Source organism: Haplochromis burtoni, unplaced genomic scaffold, assembly GCF_018398535.1.
Source record: "Haplochromis burtoni strain Fernald_Lab_line unplaced genomic scaffold, NCSU_Asbu1 Contig_336, whole genome shotgun sequence".
NCBI lineage: Eukaryota > Metazoa > Chordata > Actinopteri > Cichliformes > Cichlidae > Haplochromis > Haplochromis burtoni.
In genome coordinates this window covers 524,853-551,501 of record NW_024582697.1, presented here as the reverse complement: position 1 = coordinate 551,501, position 26,649 = coordinate 524,853, and the positions used below count along the sequence as shown (strand labels likewise).

The following is a 26,649-nucleotide window of genomic DNA, read 5'->3' as shown; positions in this document are numbered from 1 at the left end:
TGTGTGTGTGTGTGTGTGTGTGTGTGTGTGTGTGTGTGTGTGTGTGTGTGTGTTTTCTTAAAGTGTGAAAAGTCTGAGGCCATCAAAATAACCATGGTCTATAGGCTCAGAAACCCTGCACTGGCAGAATACTCTTCTTCCTCCTCTTCTCTCTCCACCTCGCATCCACTGTGAGCCGCTGTGTTCTTCCTTTTTACTTGTTTGCTAGATGTGCCCCGAGGCCTCTGCATGGGAACTAAGAGGCGGAAGCCTGGCTGGGCATTGGAAGAAGCAGCACCCAGAGAAGTGGTAAAGGTCTTGAATGTGCAAGCCCTGAGAGACGATGAGTAGGAGGAGGAGGAGCATGTAGATGAGGGGCTTACACTCTGGACTGAGGAATATCCTGAACTGTGAAGGTCTTTAGAGAGGGAAACGGGCTCTTGGCCTTGGGAATCCTTGTTCACCTCCCTCCTTGCTTCACAGAAGCTGTCCTCATCGCTGGATAGAGCTCGGCAGTGCTCCCCCCTTTCGCCTGCATCAGTAAGCGGATCCAGCTTGATGGATATCATGGAACCTATTGGGGGAAAAAAGAAAAGAAAGTGCTGCTTAGTCATCTCCATTTAAATTATATCTTACCGAAGATGAACTCAGGCATTATTCTCCTCTTCATATAGTTTAGCTCATTTAAATGCATTAAAGAATTTGAGCCTGCTGGTAATCAGCACTGCATTAAGCGTGCCCTACCCCTCCCTCATACTCACAATCATCCTCTCTCTCGCCCTCGCTTTCTTCCTCCCTGTCCCCCTCATAACCCGAGCAGGAAGTGTCCAGGCTCCAATCCAGGATGTCGCCCAGCAGCTTCTCCTCCTGATTTGATAGTTCTGCAGTGGGTGTGGCCACAAAGCTGCCTCGGTGCGCCTGCATGCTGTCATCGCGTCTCCTTCAGAAAAACAGTGGGACAAGCAGAGGGGTTGCTGTGAGTCACGGGAACTTCTCGCAGATGGCACAAAAACAAACACCTTCTGGTCAAGATGCTTCACGAGTCAGTTCGCCACGGCACACAGGTGACTCAGCCGCGATAAGAGCTGCTAAATGAGCAAGGAAAGAGGCGGGGCGTGTCTCAATTCTCCGCATGTCCTAAATCCCATCACACCAGCACTCTACTAAGCTTGTATTGATTTTCTATATACATCCTGCACATGATGCAAAACTGGGTGCTACACATGCCACATCATGTTACATACTGGAGCTTTAATAGGAACTGTTCCCTGGTCTTTGCTGATGTAGTCAGTACACTTATCTAAAATCATTTGATTGCTCGCACAGGGTACATTGCGCAGCAAATGTTTTTACTGGGTGGCCAATTAGTACCGATTTTCACAGTCATGGAAAGAGAAAATAAATGCCACATTACTCACAATTATGGCCACATTTATAAAATTATAGTTCATGAGGCAGAATAAAAACATGAACATTTTTTCAGATCATTAATTTAACAAAAAAACAAAAACAAAAAAAAGCTAATGATGTGTCTCTACACATTCAGACCCTGCTTACTTCTTGCTATCGCTTGATGGAGAGGCCAGGAAGGTATGGATGTCCGCTGGCTGACCAGTGGGACTGGGAGGCTCCATCTGAGGCACCACCTCAGGAATCTCCAGGATCTGGCAGAGCTCTTTAAAATCCATCACCTTGTTGAAACCATGAAGGGGAGGAAAAAAATTCATTCAGAAAAACCACGGCAAGATATGCCTTAACCATGCCTAACCCTTTTTTATAAAATTAAGACAATTAATAATAATAATACTAGCGCAGTACCTTATCTTTACTGATGTGGTGGTAGGCCTCGTCTTCAAACCGTTGCTTGACACCAGTGAGAGAGACGTGCCTGTAATCTTTGGGAACATCTTGACTGAAACTGAAGACAGACAGGGAGGGGGAAGCAGAGGGGAAAAAAACAAGACCTGAGTATGATCCAGTTTACTTGCAGCAACACTTCAATCATCTCTTGGGGACAAATCTTGTTACTTGTCCATTTGCGAATTACAGTTTGTTGATACGATGCTCACCTATCAAAGAGACTCACCCCGAGGCACGTTTCTGTGACTCAGTTGCTGATTCACTGGTCACCCACCCACACACACACACCCACATCCAACCACCTCCACATCAATAGTCCAAATGCTTCCCTCTGTCTATAAGACTCTGGCGCTCTCTCCACTTTGGTTTTGCTTTAAAACCCTCACGGCCAATCAATTCTTGTTATCTTCCAATCGAGGAAAGCACAGCGAGGCAACAGGGAAATACATTTTTGGCTCATCTTCTCCAATGTAGGTTCTGTAAAGCTGCTGAGCTGTAAATAAACAGCTGAACAGGCATTTGCTTTATTAATTTGTGAGATCCAATAATAGGAGAGAAACTGGTGAGATTATTGGCCATGGGAGCACGTCAATAGCAATTTTACAGTTTGCTTGTAGTTTTGGAGTTCCATCGACCAATCACGTTTGAGCAGGGTTTAGGTGCATGCAGGTAAATCTCTTTTCTCCGAACATGGACGAACTCTAACATCGAAACCACCAATTATCATAAGTGACAGCTGGGGAAAAAACCCCAAAAAAAAAACGCATTGATAAAGAATAACCCAAAGACAAAACAGGAAGTTTTTGTCATCTGCTTTCAGTCAGCCCATTAGCCCACTCCTTACTTTGCCAATGCTGATTCCCCCCCGTTTTTCTTGACTTAGCGTTGCTTCTTGTTTTACAATAACAATTTCTTAAGTACATAAAGAGTTATAAGTCCCTCAGCCGAACAACCTGTAATTAGCAACAAGCTACAAGCAAGACGCAGCCTCCAGGGCTGAAAAGTCAAGCCAATAAAGAAGTGCCAAAAACTGCAATCCTTCTAATTGCCACTTAAGTATGACTCCAAAAAACAAGTCATTTCCCACAGGCTGCTCTTGTTAAAATATCACATTTTAAAGTTTAAAAGCAGATTTACTGCCTGCTACAAACTGTGATGGCCTCTATGGATAGTTTCTTCCTTCATCACAACCCTACTGTGGGGCGATTTATTAAAGAAAAAAACAAAAGAAAGAAAAAAACAAACAAACCCATCCTCCATGCTGGAGTTTGAGGCATAGCAGCAGCATTTGTTATACTAGGCTTCACCTCCACAAACTGCATCTATTAACTGGACTTCTGGACTGTGCTCCAAAAAGAGCATTTTAATAGAACTAACTGACTAATAATATGGCTCACTATTTAAAAACAGGCCAAGCAAGAAATTTGTGCTTCAGTTTTTTGTGAGTAAGAGTATGATGCATTTAGAAATGCATTAATGTGAAAACCTCAAAGCCATTAAAAAAAAAAGAAAAAAAAAAGGAAGAAAATAAAGAAGAAAGATCCCGTGTGCACAGAGATTTCTCCAGATTCTCAGGATGTTTTGATATTGGATGATTATATGGATTATGATGTACATGGTGAGATATTTTTGAAGTCTCCACAATGTTAAACTGATGAACCTCTGCTCATCTTTACTCATGAGAAACTGTCTCTCAAAGACCCCACCCTTCTCAAACCCAGTCATATTACTGTCCAGATGCCAATCAGCATAAAATGTTTCTTTTAAGTACTACTTTAATCTCCAAGCCGTTTGTTGCCCTACATCCAAACTTTTTTGTGCCACGTTGCTGTCAAATTCAACATGAACATAGCTATTGTGATGTTACTCGTTGATTTCCGAAGTCCCGTTTTGAAGCCCAAAGGTGAGTATAAACTGTCTGTGAAGCATAAACTGTGCATCTATTGGCTGATGACTTGTTGTTGAAACCTCATTAGCCAATGAGTGTACAGTTTCACGCCATAAATAATCCTCGATTATGAAAGATGGTATGACCAAGATTTACAAAAAAACCTTCCTTTTTTAAAATTTAATATTATCCCAAAATGTATGACTGAGTCCATCAGACTTGTTTACAGAGGTCAAATCAGAAAGCTGTTTTTCTAGACTTCTATTGGATCGAAAGTCTTTCTGCAACTTCAGCTATCACCATCTGGTGGCCTTCAAGCAGAATGCAAGTTTAAGGCATTTCTACATTGGTTTCATTTTTCTGACGTGGAAGCTACGTCCATGTTTTTTTATTGTTTATTGAGCTGGAGACACGATGGCTAAGTAATCATTCCTGTTGTACTACTTTGTCCACCTACTCTGGTACACATGGGGTTAAGTGCATTGTACTGCTAAGTCTCTGTAATGCAAAGACCGAGCTGACTCAGACGTGCAAAGTATAATCAAGGCTTTAAGCAGATTGCTCCTGTGTCGGTGGGGTGAACCAGTAAAGTTTATGCGGTTACATCTGTAGTTCCAATTACATGGATACTAGATAATGCTAAGACTTAATCTGGTTTTATCATTTCAATGTGCACGAGTTCTCTTGGGTTCCTGGAATGTGGAGGGTCCAAGGCTTCAAAGAAGTATAACAGGAATGATAACTCTCATGTTGGGTCTCCAGTTGTCCATGTCCGTAACCAAGTATAACCCAGGGTTTAGTAGGATCTGCGCTAAGTAACCACTAATCAAATACAGTAGGGTAAAGCAAACAGCACAAAATAGATATGCCCATTTTATATTTCTTATTACACTTGCAGCTTATGATCTGAAGCATTTAAGATGTGCAAGTCACGGCTGCTCTGATGTCATTTGATGTCACACTCTGTGAATCTAACATGGCGTGATGTGAGGGAGTTTAGTTTTGCGTACACACACGCACGCACACACACGCACACGCACGCACACACACGCACGCACACACACACACACCACACACACACACACAACACACACACGCACACACACGCACGCACGCACACACGCACAAAGAAACGTACCATTTGACATAGAGCAGCACTGAAAGGGGAACAATGTCTTGCTTGGAAAAGCCTGTGTAATCCGCCAACAAGGTGGGCCAAAGAGGAGCTGCAGAGAGGAAGAACACAGACATAATTTAAGATGAAGGTAAACTTAACACGAAACTAAACCTGTACATTCTGCTTGTTTGAAAAGACTCTTGAGTTACAGCCTGTTGTTAAAAGGCTGGAACGTTGTACGAGTGTGTATGAGCGAGTGTGTTTACCATAGTGATGTAATGCCCGTGTGAGCAGCAGTGCGGCACAGGCCAGTTTAGCAGGTGGCGGTGTGGCTAGAGCAGAGTAGAGCAGGGACAGCTCGCAGATGTAGCTAAATAGGTGAGTGGTTCGCCTCTCCAGAGGGAGCAGAGAGAGCAGGACCTCGCCGTAGTCCAGCAGTGTGGGGCTCTGCAAGAAAGCATAAGCATTAGTCTTTGCATTAAAGAAGGTCGGGAAATACTTCACTGGCACCAAATACTAAACAATACACTAAACAAACGATGCTTGTTGTATTCACCCTGATGTTTCCCTCCAGCACAGAGATGACCTCTCCCATCATTCGAACCAGGTCCTCATATTTGTAGGTGTTGTCTGTCAACCAAACTGCTTCACGTATGGTCAGGATTTCTTTGCTGATGTATCTGAAAAGGAAAAAAAAAAGTTACAAAACATTTGCCTTTTAGATAAATAAATAATTCAGAAACGAACAAAAACCATGGTATGTGTGCATCCTTACCTTGTGCAGATGACCATGCAGGCGATTCCTAATAACTGAAGACGAGCTTTGGGGACAGACCGCAAAGTCAAATAACGGTCCACGCAGCCTACAGTCACATGCAGCGTCTGGCTGGTGAAGTCCTTCATTGTGGTCACCTCCACAAGCCAGTCCACCAGGATGTACCTGGAGACAAGCAGACAAAAAAATTTAAAATCAGGTGCATCAGGGCAGTGTGCCAAGTTTTAACCATGTAATAATAATCAATATCGTAAACCTTTTAAGAATATAAACTGGGTGGCTTTGGAAAGCAGAAAGTGGCGTTTCTAAAACTTGGTAACAACAATTCAAGTTAACTCAGGGCATCAGACTCGGTCACATCTACCTCGAGTCGATGTGGTAACTTTTATTGCCGGGGTGTGTCATCCCTTTACTAATGTCATTAAAGAAGGGGAGGATAATCAGCACGCAGTGAGTCATCACAGGGACTCTAGAGATATTCATCAAGAGACAGTAAAATCATGACGTTGCTTCTGTTCGATCTACCTCATGCTGTCCTTGATTCCTTGTTTCAAGATTTCCTGAGATGAGGGCCGTGACGCTGGATTACAGGAGCTGAAGAGCTGGGCGACTAAATCCGAGCAGGCCTTCGACTCCAAACCCAGCGGATTGCCACTGCTGCACACTTTGGCCAAGGACAACTAGGGGAAGAAGACAAAGCACTAAAATAATTACACAAGAAGGCTTGACATCTTGCTGCTATGTAACGCTAGAAAGGCAACAACAAAGTTTAGTACTGTATTAGTTTCCTGATATAATTACAGACCTTGGGATTTAGCTGAGTCATACTTTTGTGATTCAGTGGGGCGAAAAAAAAAGAAAAAAAAGAAAGAGAGAACGTCAACATCTGTCAAGCCCTCTTGACTTTAGTTGATAGCATTTCAATAAGCAACTCCAACTCTGGAGAAATGTAGGCCCGGGTAATAAAAAACAAGAAATGACAGCTGAAAGGCTTTCAAAAGAAAAGCCATTTGCTGCTTTTTTGTATCACCGCAGGGGAGTACAAAGAGAGAACAAAGCTACAGATTGACAGAGAAAACCGATCACAAGAAACCAACTGAAAGTTGGTGAATTGTCCTCAATCACGCACCTGCGCCTCCCAACATCCTTTCCCAGCATAGTCCCTGAGGGTTCGCACACACTGCAGGTACCTTCCTGGATCTGCGATCTGAAACACATACACCAAAAAAAACCAAAAACAAAACGGTAAGCTCATGATTGGAGTCAACGTGAGAATCTTTCTAGAATCTGTAAAGCATTTACTATGTTAGCTGGTTATGTTTGACTGACTGTGTAAATAAGAAATAAATCCCAAAAAAACAGCTGTCTTCACCAAAGGCGCATGCTTCTGAGAGTAAATCTCGAAACACGGTAACGAGAGAACCTGACTCACAGCTGCCTTACGGCTGTGCTGCCACAACAGGTATGAGCTCTGTAGACAGCCAGCCTGCGACGACTCCTCCAGCATGGATATGGCTTCTGAACGCTTTTCATCATCCTGGACAAATGAAACACAGTTCCTTAAGGTTAATGATAGCAGTAAAGGTAAACTGTCTGCCGCATGCTGTCTCTGCAACATATGAAGGCTCGTGACATAGTTCTGCTTTGTCACATTGGTAAATAACAAAGCATACTGAAGCTGTGAGTAAGAAGAAACAACAAGGCCTGTAAGACAACAGAAGCTGCATGACAGGGACTTATTCCATCTGTGGTGCTAATGCCCAACTGGTCCAACAGCCCCTGTGACATCAGCTCAGTTTTAGGTTTTGGTGAAGGGGTGGGGGTAATAGAAACTGGTCTAACCACACCTGGATTGAGATACAGCCCCCCACAGTCTCACTCACCTCAAACAGCTGCAAAACTTTGGCCAAACAATGCAACAGGGGACCCCTCCTCTCCTGCAGAGAAATCACAAAAGCAGATTGGTAAACAGTTTTGCACATGCAGTGTATGGCACTGTAAATCATAGTCAACTAAGAAGAACAGAAGCCAAGCTTTAGGGACAGGGTGTTCAGGCAGCCTTCCAAATATTACATTTTTATGTAATATTTTATGTCTGAATTAATGATTTAAGAGAAACCCCAACTTAATACTTTAAGACCAAATCAGACATCAATGGAGATTAAATTTGCACCCCAGCTGGTCAAACAGGAACTCTGAGCCTACCATGTTGTTAGCGCACTCAGCCTTGAGGTGATCGAACACCACGGCCTTGCAGCAGCTGCCGGTGGGCGACCACGGTGGACGGATGAACACCCAGATGAAGGGATCTGCTGTGAGGGAGCGCAGGCTCTCTGCGAGGCTAAAGAAGTGGGAAGCCTTTCGACCACACACATCTGCTCGGCCCTCGTCACTTAACAATGCTGAAGGCGAGAGAGGATGCACATTTTTAATCAATTAGTTCAATTATTCAAAGGGTTTTCTGTTATCTGTGTTTATATATGACTCCCCATTTAATCTCTGACATGAACCAACCAACAACTTACGTCCTTCATTGTATAAATATGCAATTCCAAGCTTCACAGCAGCTTCAAAATTCCCTTTGTCAGCAGCTCTAAAGGAAGACAAAATTTAAAGTAAAGACTCAAATTGACAAACAACATATATATAAGTACACTTTTGACAGTAGGTGATGTACCTTTCAAAAAGCCATAATGTGTTTGGGGATGGCCACGTGTCTCTGAAACTGACCCTGGCCCAAACACTAGAGTGGTTGTCAACAATGTCCCGCAGCTGAGAGTGAACCTGAAACAGGCATTTAAAAAAATAAATAAAAATAATTAGAACCCCAGCAGAGGAGAAATCTCAGGTAATAAAGAGTTTAGCTGTGTCATAGTGTGTACTTTTACTCACAGCTCGGATAGACAGGAGATCCTCTGCAGAGAGATACTGGAGCACACAGAGAAGAACCTCCTCAGGGAGAGACAGCAAGGTGATCCCAGAAGATCGCTTACGTACCCGCTTCCGTGCTGGAACCGAGTAGCATTTTGAACAACGGCAGTGGACAACTGAAAGAAAAAAAAGCAAAGAGGAACTGCATATATTACACATCAAATGTTTTGAATACTTGAGCATCTTTCCCATATTCACCCTGCAAGCAACAGCACTGGGAGGAATGCTTTAAGTGTACACAATCAAAATCACAAATCACTTAAAATTCCACACCTAAGTGCAAGATTGGCTAACTAATTCTCACATTAATGACAAACTAATATTTGCCTTTCACTGAAAGCAGGTCAAGTTGATTCAGACATACAGTGATGCACTCCAAGATGAAGGTTGCATGGCTCCACATTCAAAACTACTAACGTAAGGCATCTACGGGTGGTCTACTCAAACTCTCTGTGAGTGAGTGGGAAAATGTTTAAATTAATGGAAAGATCATCACCTTAAAAGTATTAAAACACATAAAAAGCTAATGTTTTTTTTCTGCAGATGTTAAAAATCTAACGGCGGTGAACTGAGCAGCTGAAGGGGGAAAGTCAAAGTCGATGAGCGCCCAAATTTCCCTCCTGTAAGTTCCACGGCAGTAGTAACGATGAGTTTCAATTAGGTTTCAAATTCGAACTAGTCTAACGCTAAGTATTTATTTTTCAATGACCACAAAATGCTCACAAAGTTAACAGAAGAGACGTTTTACCTGCATAGATATATTGCCAATATGATTTACCATTACTTCCCGGAGGCTATACCAGTTAACGTTTGTGGTGAGCAGCAGCTAATCACCAATGCTAACTGTGTCAAACTTTAGTGCTCTGAAGTAAGACCGCAAACACTTGTTGCATATTAAAGTAATTTCCATATATCGGTGTTAGCAAGAACAAGTTGAAAAAAAGTACTTACCGCCTGCTTTCATTGCAAGTACAGGGATCACTCCTCAAACAGCGATGTCTTACTGTAGATGCAACTCTTGAGTAGCGATTTATATACGAGACGATGTTGACTAATGTTACTCACATTCAAATGCTCACACTAATTACTAGAAAACGAAATAGGCAGTGTTACAGTGTTGTTTCCTGTGTCTGTTTTGCTGTGATAGTTGACTAATGTCTCCGTAAGTTGTTAGCTATTGCCTGAATTCAAATCCAAGCACGCGTCCTCACTTATTGGACCCGCCCCAAAAGATGCTCTCTAGGACCGCCCGCGCTCACCGTTTAAACTATACGTTCAATCTGATTGGTCCTCACTGATGATGCCTTTATTTAACATTTTAGCCATTTGATTGGTCAGCGCGAAGAACGCTCGCGACGATTGGTCAGACGGTATAAAACTGTAACATATTAAACGCTCATTGGAGAACGTAACGACATTTCGAAGTACGCGCTCGTTAGTGAAGGTATATAATTGGCTGACCCGATTTAGAAGCATGCCCACCGAACCACCTTTAAACAGTGGACTGTGGGAAATGTAGTTGGATAGAGAATATTTTTTAAAGGTACGGTGTTTAAAGGGACAGGTGCGTAGCGTCAGCTTTGAAGGATGTCAAAAGACATCCCCCAAACATATTGTTAGCCATGGGACTTTATTGTAACTTATATATATATGTGTGTGTGTGTGTGTGTGTGTGTGTGTGTGTGTGTGTGTGTGTGTGTGTGTGTGTGTGTGTGTGTGTACATTAAGCTAGATATTTCTTTACGTCCTGATATGTAAAATATTTGAAATGACAGAAGATGCCAAGTCAAATCAAAGTTTATTTTTATAGGACATTTAGAACAACCTCAGTTGACCACAATGTATGGGTCCATATAGGTGTATAGGTTATGCGAAATATTATATAATTAACATTAAACCAGCTCACTAATAAATACACTAATATACACAATAAACTCAATAAAACATCATGAGATAAATCTCAATAGACATAAATAAGACCAACTGTATTAAAAAAAATGCAATACCCTGCTCAGCAAGAATAAGCAGGCTTTAATGTGTGTTTTAAAATGACTGAGAGTTTGTAATATGATATGTAATATGATTATATTTGTTTGCTAAAACAGAGCTGTAACTAAAAGAAATTAGCGACTGGTTCAGCTTCTGAAGCAGCTGCCTTTAATTAGATGACACCCTGATTGTAATTATGATTATTATGTCCCCACTGTTATTTGCTATACTGTCTCAGTTCAATAGTATCTCTTCATTGCTTATCTTTCTGAAATGGGTCTTAAGGGAGCAGCGTAACCTCCCAAGAGTAATCATGTGTTCCTTTCAGGCTCTCTATTGATCCACACATCACCTGCTCATCCAATCTAATTATCACTAACAATAGCCAGTGCTCAACATTGCCTCTTCCACTCAGTAGGTTCCTTTAAAAAAAAAAGAAGAGGAAAATGCCTAAATAAGTTTACATGAAACTTTTATGTAATTCACAAAAGCATTAAGACAACACATCTATGCGTTCTTCTTCTATAATCATGAGTTTACAAGTGTTTAAATTGCTCATTTGCTCATTCTTAGGCTATTTAAAACTGGAGGTGCAGGATGATCAAATCATCTTGTAGCGGAGTGACCTCAGAGAGGGCAGGGGCTGTAACATTCACAACTAGATGCAGCAGTTTCCATAGAAACTCAGAGTAATCTTAACCGTTTTCTCAGTAAAACACAAAGTAACCAGGGAGAGGAGATCCAGTGGTGCTTTGAACCTTAACAAAAATAATTAAAGCTAAACAACCACGCTCAGTGTGCTCAGAAAACTGCAAGATCTGTCATTTTTATTGGTAGTCAAAAAGTTTATTTATATATGGGAAGTAAATGGGAGATGACTTCACATTTCAGTGACTTAATTTGCAAGCTTTATTGATGAGAAAAAGATTGCTACTATCTGTTTGTAATTTCCATACAGAAATACCTAAAACTAAGAACCAGCATTTAGTTTGTGTCACTGTTGGATTATTAAAGTATTCTCAAGTCTTTGAGTGATTAAGCCCAATGTCTTCTCGTCACATTTGTTTCTGTTGCAATAGCTACACACAGACTGCAGCTTAATGTCATTTTGCTTGTGATTTAATCTGACCGTCTGGCCAGGCATGTGTAATTTCATCTACAACTGTCTCCAAAACAGCTCCCATAATATCTGGAGATGAACTGAAATGTAACTCCCTCCTGCTACAAAGGTATTATGTGGAACCAGCCTTAGTCGCTGGCTAATTAAATACACCCGGATTTGTCTTTTGAACAGATGGTGTTGATCCGAAATTTGAATAAAGTATAAATAAAGTCATGGGACACCAGATGTCTCTTTAATGTGTCAAATTGTGCTGTTTGCTTCTTTTTTTCTGTTTTGTATGTATTAAACTGAGTTTTATATAATTCAAAGTCTGATAAGGAGCCAAATAGTGCTGAATGTTTTGGTTTGAGGCCAAGTTCTGGATAAAAAGAGGCGGACGACTTGTTTCCGTCTGGTTTCCTGTAATCCGTGCTGACCCTAGCAATCCAGCTGACCACTTCCACCTCGTCTGCACTTTGCCCCTCAATGGCCTACCCACCCTTTTATCAAGACCTAAGCACTGTTCCCTCCACACCCACGCTTTCCCAGCTGTAATTTAATTTGATGAAATATGTTTATACCCAGAAATATAAAATTAATTCCTGCAGAACTGTGACTTAATAATAAGTGAGAGTACTTGGCCTACTTTATTCTACTGCCAGTAGGTGGTGTCATTTATTCTGATTGATGTTGGCCAGTCTGTTTTCTTAACAACCAGATTCCTCATCCCCGGGTATCTGAACAAGTCATCCTAGCTGGCAGGGCAACACATGACAGCGCGTCTAAATACAGCATCGAAATTTCAAGCGAAGGCTGTCAACTGAAGACAGGTTTTGCGTTTTGTGAAAAAACAGAGCGACGGTTGTAATTATTGCTCACACTGTTCGAAATAGAGCCAAAACAATGTTGTTCTCCTTTGTATCCACTGTCCACTCTCCACTTGTCTTCTGTATTTTTAGCCCTGTCAGAGATTCTTCCAGATTGACCAGGACAGAGTTGAATGGTGTGACGGTTCACGCTATTCTAAATTATTTTCCAAAGCAAACAAGTACAAAGACATACAATGAATGCATAAAGGTTCTTTCTTTTTACCTTTAGGCTATCACAAACAAAGGTGCTTATGTGACATTTGTTTAATACAGTGCTTACATGAACAATTCAAATTTACATATGAGTAGAAATATACATTACAAATAGAAAAATAATTGTATATACAGCACCAAATATTAGTGGGCACACAAACCAACGTATTTTGTGTCACTCACTGGAGTGACAAAAAGCATAGGCTGACAGCATGGCTGTCTTCTGGGAGAGGGACATTTTTCCCCGCAGCAGAGAGAGGTAGGTTTTCCCTTTAATCTTTCAGAAGGCAGAAGGGAAATCACTTCACATCTCCAAGAAACAAGAAACAATTTCTGGTCACCTTCCATCATTTTTTTTTGTTTTGTTTGTTTGTTTAGTGTCAATATACTGGCACGATATAGCTTTAAAATGAACAACAATGCGGCCAAAGTGTACTACATATATAATGTGGACTATACAGAGGCGAGAGTATAAGCGTATACACGTTACCTATCTTGTTTTTGGCATCCTTTGTTTCCCACAGTAAACTGACGAATAACCATCTTTTTTTCCTCTCTGTGCCACCAAACATCCTTCTCTTCCACATCTGTGACAGGTCCACCACATCTGTCCACAACTCATGCCCATCATTGTTAGAGCAAACCCTAATCCGGGTGAACGGATCTGATAACAAAGCGAGACAGCCCGTGTAATGTAAATCTTAACTTGTCTTGATCAGAGGATACTAAAACAATGGCCCACCTATAAATACTTTTATGAGCTTTGTGCATTTGACATTTACCTTAAAAAAAATTATAAATGCTTGCAGTATGCCGGTGTTTGCAAACACACTGATCTAAGGTTCAGAGAAGACTTATTCCTCTCCTATTCAATTTAAATTCTCGCCATGGATTCCAGTAATGCATCATGTTCCTCGACAATATTACTGCTTTGTTCAGGATGGCTGATCCTAATCTAACTGCTGGGGCAACTACTCACTGCCACATGTAGTGAAAGGAATGACTTCCCAGGTTCCTTTTTTTTCTCCATTACCTCCTAACTATATTTCTCTTCCTTCATTAGCATGCAAGACAACATCTAAATGCACACTGAGCCGCAAAACATGTCAAAAGAAAAGGGGCCGACTCTTTGCAAGTGTACTGAGGTTGGGCAGGATGACAGATGCAGCCTTGAATTTGGCAAGTTGGCCTTCAAAAGGTCCTCGGTGGGATTGGCATTCGATGTTAACTGTTACCCCTGGGTAACAGACACATTTTCCTTAGCAAGCTTGACTAAACCAGTGGAGACAATCAATGCAACAGTGATCTATAGTAGCTCTCAAAGGTAAAGAAGTGTCACTAAAGTCCTTCGCGTGGAGACAAATTGTCTTCTCTGAAATTGCTATACATTGTATACATTGCACTTACTCCCTGCGGGAGTTACGTTTTGAACCTCATGTTACATTCAGTCACACAAAAGAGAATGATTAAGACAGAGTAAAATGCCATTGTTTATCTCATCCTGTGAGAAAGCACCTATTCACAGATGTGGCGCTGAGCGCAGCTACATTCAGTCACTCTTCCTAAAAGAAAATGTGAAGGAAAAGGAAACCCCAGAGCCACTTAGAGCCTACCTATTACTCAATTTTCACTAGAGAACAGCCTTGTATCCTATTTTCACACAGGATTTTGCGACTCACTTTTAATCAACATTTTTTCCACAGCTGGGGGAAAAAATTAAAACAACCAATTCCTTTGGCACAGATAGATAAAGACTGCATGAATGTCTGCGAACTGTGAGGTTGTCGTGTAAGTGTGTGTCTTAATTTGAGCATAATAAGTCTGTCCACACATCTCCTGGGCTATACAACAATGGGAAATGAGTGTGATTAAGTCAGAAGCTGGCAGTGTACAATGAGAAACAGATTTGAAGAGTCCTGTTGGGTAAAGAGAGAAAGCAAAGGGGGGTAACTCTTGGAGTGGGGGAATGTGGCAGAGCTTTTTTCCATGAGTGGTTGCTCAAGGCACCAAACGGGAGGGGCCCTAGGGGAGCAGGATCAGTCAAAGTGTCCCTGCCGTGGCATGTCCCCTAAGGCAGTGTCCTTCAATAATCCTGGACTCCTTTGTATGGAGTTGAGGTGTCCCACAAAGACATAGGGCTGAGTGTAAATGCTCACTTATTGAAAAGAAAGGCAATCAAGTCAGTCATAATTAGGTCCCCAGTCCTTTGTAATGCGAAGCTGAAGCTACAAAAGGCCTTTCAGGGTATGTCGCTTTACTTAAAATGTTTTCTTGTTTGCCATGGACATGATCATATGTGCAAATCTCTTTTTCCTTCATTGTGAGGACCAAATTCCAAAAGTCTCTCAGTTGACCTGGATCTTAATTTGAGCACACACAAACACTTTGCACTCCTCCAGCAGGTCCTCTACCCTCTCCAACTGATCGTCCACACAGATGCCAGTAAGATCCAGCAGGACTCAAGTTCCAATCTCTCATTGCGCAAAAAAAGCCCCCAACACATTGCTGTAGTGTCACAGGACGAGTGAATGACGTTGGCCGCTGACGTGGGTGCGTTGCTTTTTCGGCCGGGTATCAGGTTGCCGTCTTTGGCCCGTTTGTGGCCTCTTGGAGAGTCACCTGTCCTGATACAAGGAATGCTGTGACTGACGTGCCTAGTGACGCCAGCACTGACTCCAGCAGCAGCTCTGCATAGCGTGTTAGGTGTCTGTGTGAGCTCCCGCTGTAACTGCTCGTGCGTAAGTCATCAAAGGCCTGTTAGTGTGTGTAAATATGCATGCAGTGTCCAATGCATATTTTGCACATCTCCTCGGAGGTTGTTTTGACACCGGACACCTGCTGTCTGATGATAAAAGAGCGTGTGAGGCACTGGTGATCTCTCATTGCCAATCCAAAAAAATCTGATGCAGACCTCACAGACTAAACAGATCTTCGGCGTCATGTTTATCTGTCCTTTTGACCCAAGCTATCTCCAACATGATTTGAATTCAACTTTGTAACTTCAGAGAATGGAGGGACGTTGCATTGGGAGGTGAAGTGAAGAATTTCTGGCCAAACCTTGAGCTCCCAGCTCTAGGCATGTTCCTCTATCATACCCCTGTGTTCACTCACAGGGGACACTGCTCAGACGTGAATGAGCCCCCCTCTTTCTTTTTCCTTCTCTTCTTCTTGTGGACAGTCCAACAAGCAGTTGCCATCATTAACAGCAAAATACCCATGACGAGTAGCACAACTGACACCACTTTAGTCTGAGGCAGGTCATTATAAGTGTAGGTCACTCCTGTTCCTGCTACACCGATAACTAAAGAGATGATTCCAAATGGAAAGATGCAGCGGTACCAGGACTTCTCCATTCCTCCAGTAGCCTGAGATAGACGCTCCAGAGAGGAGAGCACCTCGGGCACTTTGGCCCCACCAGTCTCTAGCGATTGACCCTCCTGCCCCAAGTTGGTCTGCGGCTGTGGTTGGCAAGCCAAATGGCCTGTTGTACAGCCCATCCTGACTGTGTGGGCTGGCGTATCCTGACAGGATCAGCAGCGTTGGCTTCTGGGATCCTACTTGTAGGTAGCTCTGGCCTGGAGAGACAGAACGAGACAAACGGAGGCGGAAAAAAGGAGAGGAAGGAGAAGGAGGTCTGTATGAGACCAAAGAAACGACTTGAGCAGGTATGGCTTGAACATGTCCGATGAAATCTTCTAAAATCAGCTGAAATCCACTCACACTTTCCTCTTCTCTGCCTCCCTCTCTTGCTGTTTCTCTGTACACTGTCTGCCGGCTCTCTAGTAGCACATTGTACACTCTGCAGAACGTAGTGAGGGGGGCATATATATATAAAGGCTTAAGGAAAGAGGAGGGGCTAGGGAGGAAAAACTGGGAAGTCCAAGTGCTACGATTCGTTAGCTCATTGGTGACATCAAACACTGAAGTAGGGAGAACAGGGGTTGACGAAACACAGGAAGGGGGAGGGGAGGAGAGTTAACTGCTCTCTCTATTCTTCATGCTCCCATCACTGCCTCTCAAATGCAGCATCTTTGTTTTCCTGCAGTATAAAACGTTCCCCATGGGAACGCAGAAGCCTAGTGTTGACTTGAAATTAGACGCGAATGGGAAATCCTTATTTATCTCTATGTTTACTGAAAAAAGAAAAGGGACATTCTCCATATAGATCGCTACAGATGTGTCATCTCTTCATGGGAATCACACAGTCACAGTGATTCCATCCCCATCACGTCAACATGAGTCAGTCATCAATTTTTATATATAATATATATACTAATATAATATATATAATATATACTATATAAATAATATATATATTAAATAATATATAATATAGCTCTATTAATGTAAATACAATGATGAAAATATTGACTCGTGGCAGAAATACTCATAAAAAAATACAGGCAGCCTCCACCTTCCCTCCCACACACACATGCACACACACGGCTGGAGCCAGTTCTTTCTGAATGGAAAGCAGCCTAGTAGTAGTTAATCCGCTTGTATGCTCGCTCTTCCACAAAAAAAAGAGAATTAAATAAAATCAATCTAGACACCTTTCATGTCCAACGTTTGCTAATCTTCCTCCTCCACATTTATAAAGCTACGTTTGTGAAGGACACACAAATCTGATTGTCTGTTTTATCTTCAGGCATTACTGGGTTTTCTACGACAGCATGTTAGCCTTTTAATGCTTCCAAGAATTTTTTTTTTATCAGCTCAACTTATTCTTGATAATATGATAATCAGAGATTTTACCAGAATAGAAAATACGTCATGCTCCCTTATAAATGCTAAACAGGCTTCCTTCTGTACAGGACAGCTGCTGTTAAGACCGTGTATGGGTTGTCTTGACAGAAAAATTCAACTTGACTGCCTGATCAGTGGGGGGAAATCAAAAAATATACCCTAATGTTGCCTAACTGATGACTACATTGACTTAACAATCTCGGCTGTAGCTCAATCAGCAACAGCTATTTAGAACAGCCAAAGAGAAATAAAAGAGGGGAAGTGAGGAATGTCTTTGTGAGGAGTGGGGGCGCAGTAGAAAAGAGACGTTCAAGCGCAATGGGCATTTGAAGGACAGAAGTGGATTCTTGGTAGCTCTGTTGGGTTTCTGGGGATTTGTGCTTAGACTCCAATAAGCGATTAAAAGTGAGATGACTGGAGGAAAAGAAAAAAAAAGAGTGGAAGCTCCAAAGTATTTGAACTTTTCCCCTCTGTAAGTGTGTGTGTGTATGCGTGGCATATGGCAGTAATTTCCATGAAGTTTCACCCACGGACAGTAAAACTGTCTTGCATCTTCCATTATGTGTCACAAAGAGGCGTGAGAAAAATGGGATAAAGGCGTGAGGCATGCATAACCTTGGGAGGACCGGGCCATGCTGGAAGAGTGGAAGAGCTCTGCTGGTGACAGGCAAAGCCAGGCAGCAGCTGATGCATGCAGGTCACAGGAAGGCTGAGCTGCATGAGCACCACTCCCACTAGGAACTATGTACAGTGTTGACCCAAGGATACTTCCATGCCTCCTTTTTTTACCTCCCTCACACACATAGACAAACACAGATCTAAGACTATGTGAGGCCATAAACCAGCAGCACTCTGATCCAGTGCCCTGCAGATGACTGCAATCCAAAAGTAGTTGGACATTTCTGTGTGAACAGGTCTTGTAAACATGCAAATGTATTCTTCTTTGAACCCAGGAACAGACGTTCAAACCATCAGGCCCTTGTTCTTTTGGACTCATCCCGCCATCTGAGGCTGAAATACTCCTCCTTTTTTCATATAATCATTTTTTTTGTCCCTCTCCTCAGGGAAACATGCCATTTCCAGCTTGCAGCATGCTGCGATGCCAGGCACACCCAAGCACATCTTCTTTATGACTCAGCCGGCTCTGGGTGTGCATGTCTCCCTGTTTGTGTGCGTGCGCATGAAGGGCCGGTGCAACAGGGCTTCAACACCCACGTCCTGCTGCGAGAACCCAGCGCCACCTGTCGCCCAGTCTGGCACAGCTCCTGCCATCCACCCGTCATCTGTGGGCACGAGCCTCTAAGGCTCCTCGAGGCGCTCCTGAATCTCACGTACAGCCTCATAGCACATTTGATCGTGAATACCATATCACAGAAACACAGTGATGGCCCCATATATGCGATCTAGCATATGTATGTATGAAAGATTATGCTGGCTCAATATGGGGGATCAAAAACATATGGAAAAACAGTATGGAAGTGTGTGTGTGTGTGGTGGTGGCACATTTCTTCTTTCTTTTTTATTTAAACACTGAAAATGAATGATATGAAGTGAAACACACAGGTAAACTTGCAAGGGCATCTTTGATTAAAATGTAATTTGGACTCTTTTTTTTTTCTGTGAATTGAGTGCCACCTGCTGGCAAAATTCACCGAGTGAATATTACACTTCTGAGGCATCAGTTATGATGTGTCAGAATTTAGCAAAAAGGAAAAATTAGAAACAACTCAAACATATAATTTAACCTACAGCTTACATCACAAATACACACACTTAAAGTCACTGTAATATTATGTATCTTTTATTACGTTACTCTGATCAATGGTGATACTTAAAATTGTGCCTGAGGCATTTATTCAGAAGCTGCGTTTAAGAGACAGGATTAATGATCACAGTTTTATACAGTTGTGACATGACATGAGACACTGACATAACACAGCGATGCCACGATTAAAAACAGATTCTTCAAAATAATCATTCGTGATGTTTCAGTTACCATTTTATTAGGTACACCTGTTTATCCATCCATTAATATTTCCATGATATCTTTAGGATCACGAGGTGTAACACAGAGCATCGAACCCCTCCAGCTGAACCTCCTGAACCACAGCTGCCCTCTGAGGCTGTTCACTCAATTCAGTTCCCCCCTTTGTTTTTTTTTAACCATGTCCTTGTTTTGACTATGTCAGAGGGGTTTGATTTCATCAGTGTTGCACCAGATTGCAGCATACCACGAGGCCTTTAATGTATTCATACCTGTTTCTAAGCTTACAAACCTATAAGTCAATTTAATGTGCTCATTAGTCATGCAGGCTCAGAGTCCAGGACTATAGCTGGGAAACGCTCCCCTCCTTCACCCAGCAGGGAGTACATGTCTCTGAGTACACTGGGGCTCAGACGTTCAGGCCCAGGTACGACAGCCGAAAACTGAGGGGACAGGGTGTCCAACAGAGCCTGTGGGACAGCAGAAAAGACTGTCAGCCAGTTCCTAGCTTCTACTAAAAAAGAACATGCAGGTATGTAAAACTCACGAGGTGCTTTCAGAACACGTCACCTACCTGTTCAAGATCAACCTCTTGTTGCAGCAATGCCACCCTCATCCGCAGCTGCTCAAGCTCTTGCAGTTCTGCCTCTGTTGCATATGTTATAGTCAGGGGCAGGGGTGAAGTTATCCCATCTCCCTGCACACCATTTGCCCCAGTGGGGCAAAAACAACCTCCCTCTGGCCTCCATCGATCCCATGCTTTCCACTCTGACGGAAAAAAAGGTTATTTTTAGAGCGCGAGCAACCATACCCCTAAAACTTTTTTCTTTCTGCTCTGTTGCCTCAGCTTTAAATAGCTAGGCCCTTGCTTAGTGGCATCAGGACAGACAGCTTTAAAACCCCATCGTCATGGGGACGAGGGGGTGAGGGGGGTCTGTTGAGGCCAAGGAAAGGACTGAGCTGGCGCTGAGGGTTCACGGCAGCTCTGCTTTCATTTTCCATACGCCGAGATGGAGAGGCTCCATTAGCGCGTTAGCACGCTGCACTCACCATAATCATTTTCTAAATGCTGTTAAAAAGCAATAAAAGATAATTCCCTCCCTGGATATTACAACGCGGTGAAATAAAAATACTAACGTGAGATGCTAGATTGGATGACACCAGACGTGTGGACCTATTCATTACTGGAAACTTCTCTGACACACTGGATTTAGTTGCTACTTGTGCTACATTGGTGCTTTAACGAGTAAACATCAATAAAACTTTGTGAAGGTGTGAATGGAAAATCTCTCGTCATTCATGTTCTTTATAACTGCATCAGTGGAGGAAATGGAAATGCTGCTGTGCTGCATATTATAGGTACAGACTCAAACTGGGATGCCCATAGACGATGACCCACATGGAAAAGAAATAGCAAAATGTATGTAACACTGGTTAAACACAGCCAAAAACCATGCCATGTCTCCACCAGCATCTCCTTTAGGAAAGTCAGTGCAAAGGAATAAATATTTTTGATAAGGTGTCTTCCAGCTAATGACCACCTGTCTACAAACAAAGATCAATGATCTGCAATTAATGCTGGAGAAACAATTATTTTACAGAAGGTTTATGATGTTTATTATGCTGCGTACAAACAGGATTCTTACCTTGTTTCACTTGATCTGCAAAATTCTTGAGCTCAGCTGCTGTGAGCTGCAACCTTTCCAGCGACATACAGGAATCATACTTGTCGCCTGTACTAACTGTAAGAAAGCACATTAAAAAAAGAGAGTTATAATAGAAGCTTACTGAGAAGCAAGTGGAGTTGCATTAAAAGTGTGTTTACAGTCACTCTTAGCGCATGAAAGTTGTTACAGTTATAGAAAAATGTCAACTTCCTGATGGTTCCTGGCAAAGGAAAGTCTTGATTTGTATCAGTCGAAATAGCTCGCACAGTCACTTCCTGCCAACTCCCACATTGTTATTTTGTCACCCACTGACTTATGGAATCAGTCCCTTTCATTTCTCCCGAATTCACATAAAAGCTTCTCTATTACCCAGTCTTAATGTTATCTCTGGCATCTGTTTGGTTAGAGGCTCCCCGCAGAGCTGTTTCAAGTCTTGAGCTTGGTGAATCAACCTGTCCAGCAGAGCCCTGGTCTCATACGGGCTGCCAAATGGCCAATTCCTGGGAAACTAAACAAAGCAAAGGAAAAATGGTGTACAATGAAACACAGGGGTTGTTTAGAGAAATTTATGTATATTAGCTAGAATTTCTCATTAATACACTTGGCTGATTTTCTAAATTAGAGCATAAATTCCAGTTTAACATGACATCATGGCTGACCCCAGCTGATCCATTTTACCGTAGCTCTCATTCTTTCCATGAAGTGACTCTTCCCAGGCCCAGGGTTCGTCTGTAGGGCAACGGCTTTATCCCACAGTCTGAAGATAATGTACAGAAGGAAACTTTGTGAATAAAGGAAAAATGTACAAGGAGGAATTTTGTTTTTATATATTTTTGCATTACAATGCATTGTAGGCACCTGCTCTGCTTGCTCTTTAAAGATTTCCATTTTGTTGTTTGCTCAGAAAATATCCTGCTGAAGCAAAGTCAAACAGAATGATTATAATATTACAGAACATGTTTTTATTTTTGTTTTTTACAAAGCATGGTTATTTTCATAGTGTAATTCTAAAAAACATGCCCATTCTGTTGAGGGAAACTGCATGCTCCTGGCTCATTTGTTTGTGAAGAGGACACTACGTTATTTGAAGAATTTGCAGCGACAGGTGCAGCTTTCCTCAGGTCATCACCACTCAACATATTGCTTCTGATAGTCTTGTTTTTAGAGAGCAAGCTTGTGATGTGATCAGGAGAGACAGACGGCACGACAGCCTGCTGCAGTTTCCTAGAAGCCTGGTGATGCAAAGCGCCAGCTGATGAGGCAGGATGGTTTTGGATCGTGTTTCTATTATCTGTTCTTTTGGTCTGTCCGGGGTCGGCGCTAGCTAAAGGTCCCGAGGCTAGTGAGGAGCATACTGATAATCCAGGCCGTCCGTACCCTTTTCTGTCAAGGCTGGCAGATTTAGTGGATGACCTTATCGTTCTTTGGCTTCCTCTAGATGCTGCAGATGAATGTGTGATATCCACAGGCCTAGCACCTAAAGTCCCTGTTTCCTTTCCAGGTTTGGGTATTTTGGATTCTTTTTTAGAAGGTTCTGAGCTGGTGCGCACACGGAGGGCTTTCTCTAGAGCCTTCTCAAGCAGTTCTATGTCTTCCTTATCACATGGGGAGACACCTGTTTATGAAAATAGCAACATGCAAATATGTGGTTACTACTTGGCAAGAGAAAAGAAATGTAAATAAACAAATAGGCTATTTTGTTTTTAACTATCAGCATCTTGACAGACAAATAAAAGCTATTTTTTAAACTACCTGTAGGAGCAGCACCTGCCAATTCTGTTTCCTCAAAGCTCACCTCGGGTTGGGGTGTTCTGTGAGAAAATACTTCATGTGAACACACACTAAAATTAAAATAAAAGTTTTAAAGTCTTTAAACATTCCAGGACAAAAATGATGTGACACAACAGATGAGCATCAGCCACTGCCATTTTTAAATGTCATCTCATTTGCAGAAAGGCCGCTGGCAGTCAGAATGGATGCTTCATTCATACAGTATATTGCATTGGTGATCTCTGGCAGACATAACTGCTTAATGATGAAACACACTGTTAAAAAAATAGAAGTCCTAGTGTATCTAGGTATGTGCAACTCTCAGAATCTAGTGTAATAGTGCACAAAATTAAAGAGGTTTTACAGGGAGTGCAGAATTATTAGGCAAGTTGTATTTTTGAGGAATAATGTTATTATTGAACAACAACCATGTTCTCAATCAACCCAAAAAACTCATTAATATCAAAGCTGAATGTTTTTGGAAGTAGTTTTTAGTTTGTTTTTAGTTTTAGCTATTTTAGGGGGATATCTGTGTGTGCAGGTGACTATTACTGTGCATAATTATTAGGCAACTTAACAAAAAACAAATATATACCCATTTCAATTATTTATTTTTACCAGTGAAACCAATATAACATCTCCACATTCACAAATATACATTTCTGACATTCAAAAACAAAACAAAAACAAATCAGCGACCAATATAGCCACCTTTCTTTGCAAGGACACTCAAAAGCCTGCCATCCATGGATTCTGTCAGTGTTTTGATCTGTTCACCATCAACATTGCGTGCAGCAGCAACCACAGCCTCCCAGACACTGTTCAGAGAGGTGTACTGTTTTCCCTCCTTGTAAATCTCACATTTGATGATGGACCACAGGTTCTCAATGGGGTTCAGATCAGGTGAACAAGGAGGCCATGTCATTAGTTTTTCTTCTTTTATACCCTTTCTTGCCAGCCACGCTGTGGAGTACTTGGACGCGTGTGATGGAGCATTGTCCTGCATGAAAATCATGTTTTTCTTGAAGGATGCAGACTTCTTCCTGTACCACTGCTTGAAGAAGGTGTCTTCCAGAAACTGGCAGTAGGACTGGGAGTTGAGCTTGACTCCATCCTCAACCCGAAAAGGCCCCACAAGCTCATCTTTGATGATACCAGCCCAAACCAGTACTCCACCTCCACCTTGCTGGCGTCTGAGTCGGACTGGAGCTCTCTGCCCTTTACCAATCCAGCCACGGGCCCATCCATCTGGCCCATCAAGACTCACTCTCATTTCATCAGTCCATAAAACCTTAGAAAAACCAGTCTTGAGATATTTCTTGGCCCAGTCTTGACGTTTCAGCTTGTGTGTCTTGTTCAGTGGTGGTCGTCTTTCAGCCTTTCTTACCTTGGCCATGTCTCTGAGTATTGCACACCTTGTGCTTTTGGGCACTCCAGTGATGTTGCAGCTCTGAAATATGGCCAAACTGGTGGCAAGTGGCATCTTGGCAGCTGCACGCTTGACTTTTCTCAGTTCATGGGCAGTTATTTTGCGCCTTGGTTTTTCCACACGCTTCTTGCGACCCTGTTGACTATTTTGAATGAAACGCTTGATTGTTCGATGATCACGCTTCAGAAGCTTTGCAATTTTGAGACTGCTGCATCCCTCTGCAAGATATCTCACTATTTTTGACTTTTCTGAGCCTGTCAAGTCCTTCTTTTGACCCATTTTGCCAAAGGAAAGGACGTTGCCTAATAATTATGCACACCTGATATAGGGTGTTGATGTCATTAGACCACACCCCTTCTCATTACAGAGATGCACATCACCTAATATGCTTAATTGGTAGTAGGCTTTCGAGCCTATACAGCTTGGAGTAAGACAACATGCATGAAGAGGATGATGTGGACAAAATACTCATTTGCCTAATAATTCTGCACTCCCTTGTAAATGCTTTAATTATTCACTTATTTTCCATATGTCTTACTGGCTTTAGGTGTAGGGAAACCCATATGGAAAAGAAATAGGAAAAACTTATAAAAGACTTGCATCAGCTTTAGCTTGCTTCATATAGTGAATCATATAAGGCTTATATGATTTACTCATGAAAGTGGCCACTTTCTCATTACTTTCATAAAGTATCCAAAACATACAAGTTCCATTTATATAATTTTTCAAGGGATCTTATATTTGTTTTCACTCTTGTATGCTTTTCAAACAAGTTTCACACAAGACAGATACAAACTTTATAAGATTTATATATATCTTTTCCATATGGGAATATTAATATTCATTACACAAAAAAGGCATACAAATGATAACAAACCATATTGCGAGTCAACAAAGCCATTATTTAGTCAGTACATTATGATATAATTCAAAGCAAACAATCAACAATTACCGCTTGATATCCAGATGCTGTTTAAAATGAAAGATGACATACACCGATTAAGATTAAATGATATTTTTGAAAAACAAAAGATTAGGACCAGTATAAAATGTTGTGTAGCTGTTATGGGGATATTTTTAAACATATATAAATTAAGATGTGACGCTCACTGAAACCATTGTACAGAAATAGCATAGTTATCCTGTATTGTCATAAAGGTTTAGTGCGGAGATGCTTCAGATGCTTACAGCTCATCTGTAGATAGAATTGACATAAATTGTTTATTGTTTCTTATTTCTTATCTCATTACTTAATATTTATTTTGTCGTTATTCTGAATGAAATGAGTTTAACTATGTAGTTGATTTGATATGCGTTGTTGTATCAGGGGCAGGTGTCGTATAAGCTCATTTACAACAGTAAATAAGTCATGAACTCATTTAGTGTTCTTGAATAGTGCAACAAAACTAAAGAAAAATCAACCAACACACATTTTGAGATATTGTAGAGTAGCTAATACACACACACAGCCGTCTCGTGTAGCAAAAGGCACTGCTGGGATTCGAACCCAGGATCTCCTGTTTACTAGACAGGCGCTTTAACCAACTAAGCCACAGCGCCGGATGGCTAACCACATCTGTATATAGCCTACGTAAAGAGTCACTCAACTACCGAAGGATTCCCCTACAGATTACTACAAGTGGCACACAAACACCACAATACTTTGAACCTATGTAACTTAAGAGGATTTTTCATAAATGTTTATAGAGAATCAAAAATCCAGGATACAAACTTCAGACATCGCAAAAACTGGATTTGTTTTTAAATTTGTTATAAGAAGAGAACAGCTTGGGTTTGCAGAAGTAGCGAGTCCGTTGTTTCTACGAATGCTCAAAGTTTCTTTTTCTGCCTGACAGGTTTATATTTATATATATATATTTAAAAAAAAAACTTTAGCTATTCACTTAGGTCACTTAGGTTTCATCGCATTGATTACCTACTGAATATTTACTAATCGGTGACCTTCTTTAGTCAGAGGGGGAGAAATGTGACTTCCGCATCCGTCGGGTTCGAGCGTTTCGCGGGTCTGTACAAAAAAGCTTTCATTATAAAGAGGATCTAACAGCGACGTATTCTGCACTTTTTGACCAAGTCTTACTGTTTCTAATAAGTCATTAATCAGTGTTAAACAAGTACGTGAACGTTTTGTTTTTCGTGTTGTCGTGGCAGAGAAGGTCACCACCGCTATACACCCAGACACGATCATGTCGCTGCTGTGCGCAGTCGAGGAAGCTGTCAGGTCATGCAAAGTGGAACAAGCTAAGGTTAATCACCGCATTCAACTCTACAGAGAATTAAGAGCCTGTAATACACGCTTGACTCCCCCCCCC

The 26,649-nt window shown here is 41.8% G+C and overlaps 2 protein-coding genes and 1 non-coding gene across 4 annotated transcripts; all 3 read right to left on the bottom strand.

The window, feature by feature from the left end:
- Window positions 1-44: 44 nt before the first annotated feature.
- On the bottom strand, window positions 45-9,794 carry ccnf (cyclin F). Its single transcript, XM_005944000.2, has 17 exons — window positions 9,502-9,794; window positions 8,512-8,666; window positions 8,297-8,403; window positions 8,145-8,212; window positions 7,825-8,021; window positions 7,503-7,556; window positions 7,052-7,156; window positions 6,749-6,826; window positions 6,145-6,299; window positions 5,620-5,784; window positions 5,401-5,524; window positions 5,111-5,291; window positions 4,866-4,953; window positions 1,798-1,897; window positions 1,537-1,670; window positions 741-919; window positions 45-553 (listed from the first exon to the last, which is right to left on the bottom strand). The coding sequence occupies exons 1-17, from the start codon at window positions 9,512-9,514 to the stop codon at window positions 99-101; spliced, it is 2,358 nt and encodes a 785-aa protein (XP_005944062.1). The 5' UTR covers window positions 9,515-9,794; the 3' UTR covers window positions 45-98.
- Window positions 9,795-18,498: 8,704 nt separating this feature from the next.
- On the bottom strand, window positions 18,499-22,931 carry LOC102297159 (the record flags this gene model as incomplete). Of its 2 annotated transcripts, none has more annotated exon segments than XM_014340635.2 (8): window positions 18,499-19,923; window positions 20,028-20,221; window positions 21,100-21,195; window positions 21,490-21,628; window positions 21,799-21,877; window positions 21,979-22,035; window positions 22,141-22,735; window positions 22,873-22,931. In XM_014340635.2, coding segments are annotated over 8 exon segments (1,369 nt in total), but the record flags the coding sequence as incomplete, so codon positions are not given.
- A 2,874-nt stretch (window positions 22,932-25,805) lies between these two features.
- On the bottom strand, window positions 25,806-25,879 carry trnat-agu. Its single transcript has one exon. It is a non-coding gene; the product is annotated as a tRNA-Thr (tRNA).
- Between the last annotated feature and the right edge of the window lie 770 nt (window positions 25,880-26,649).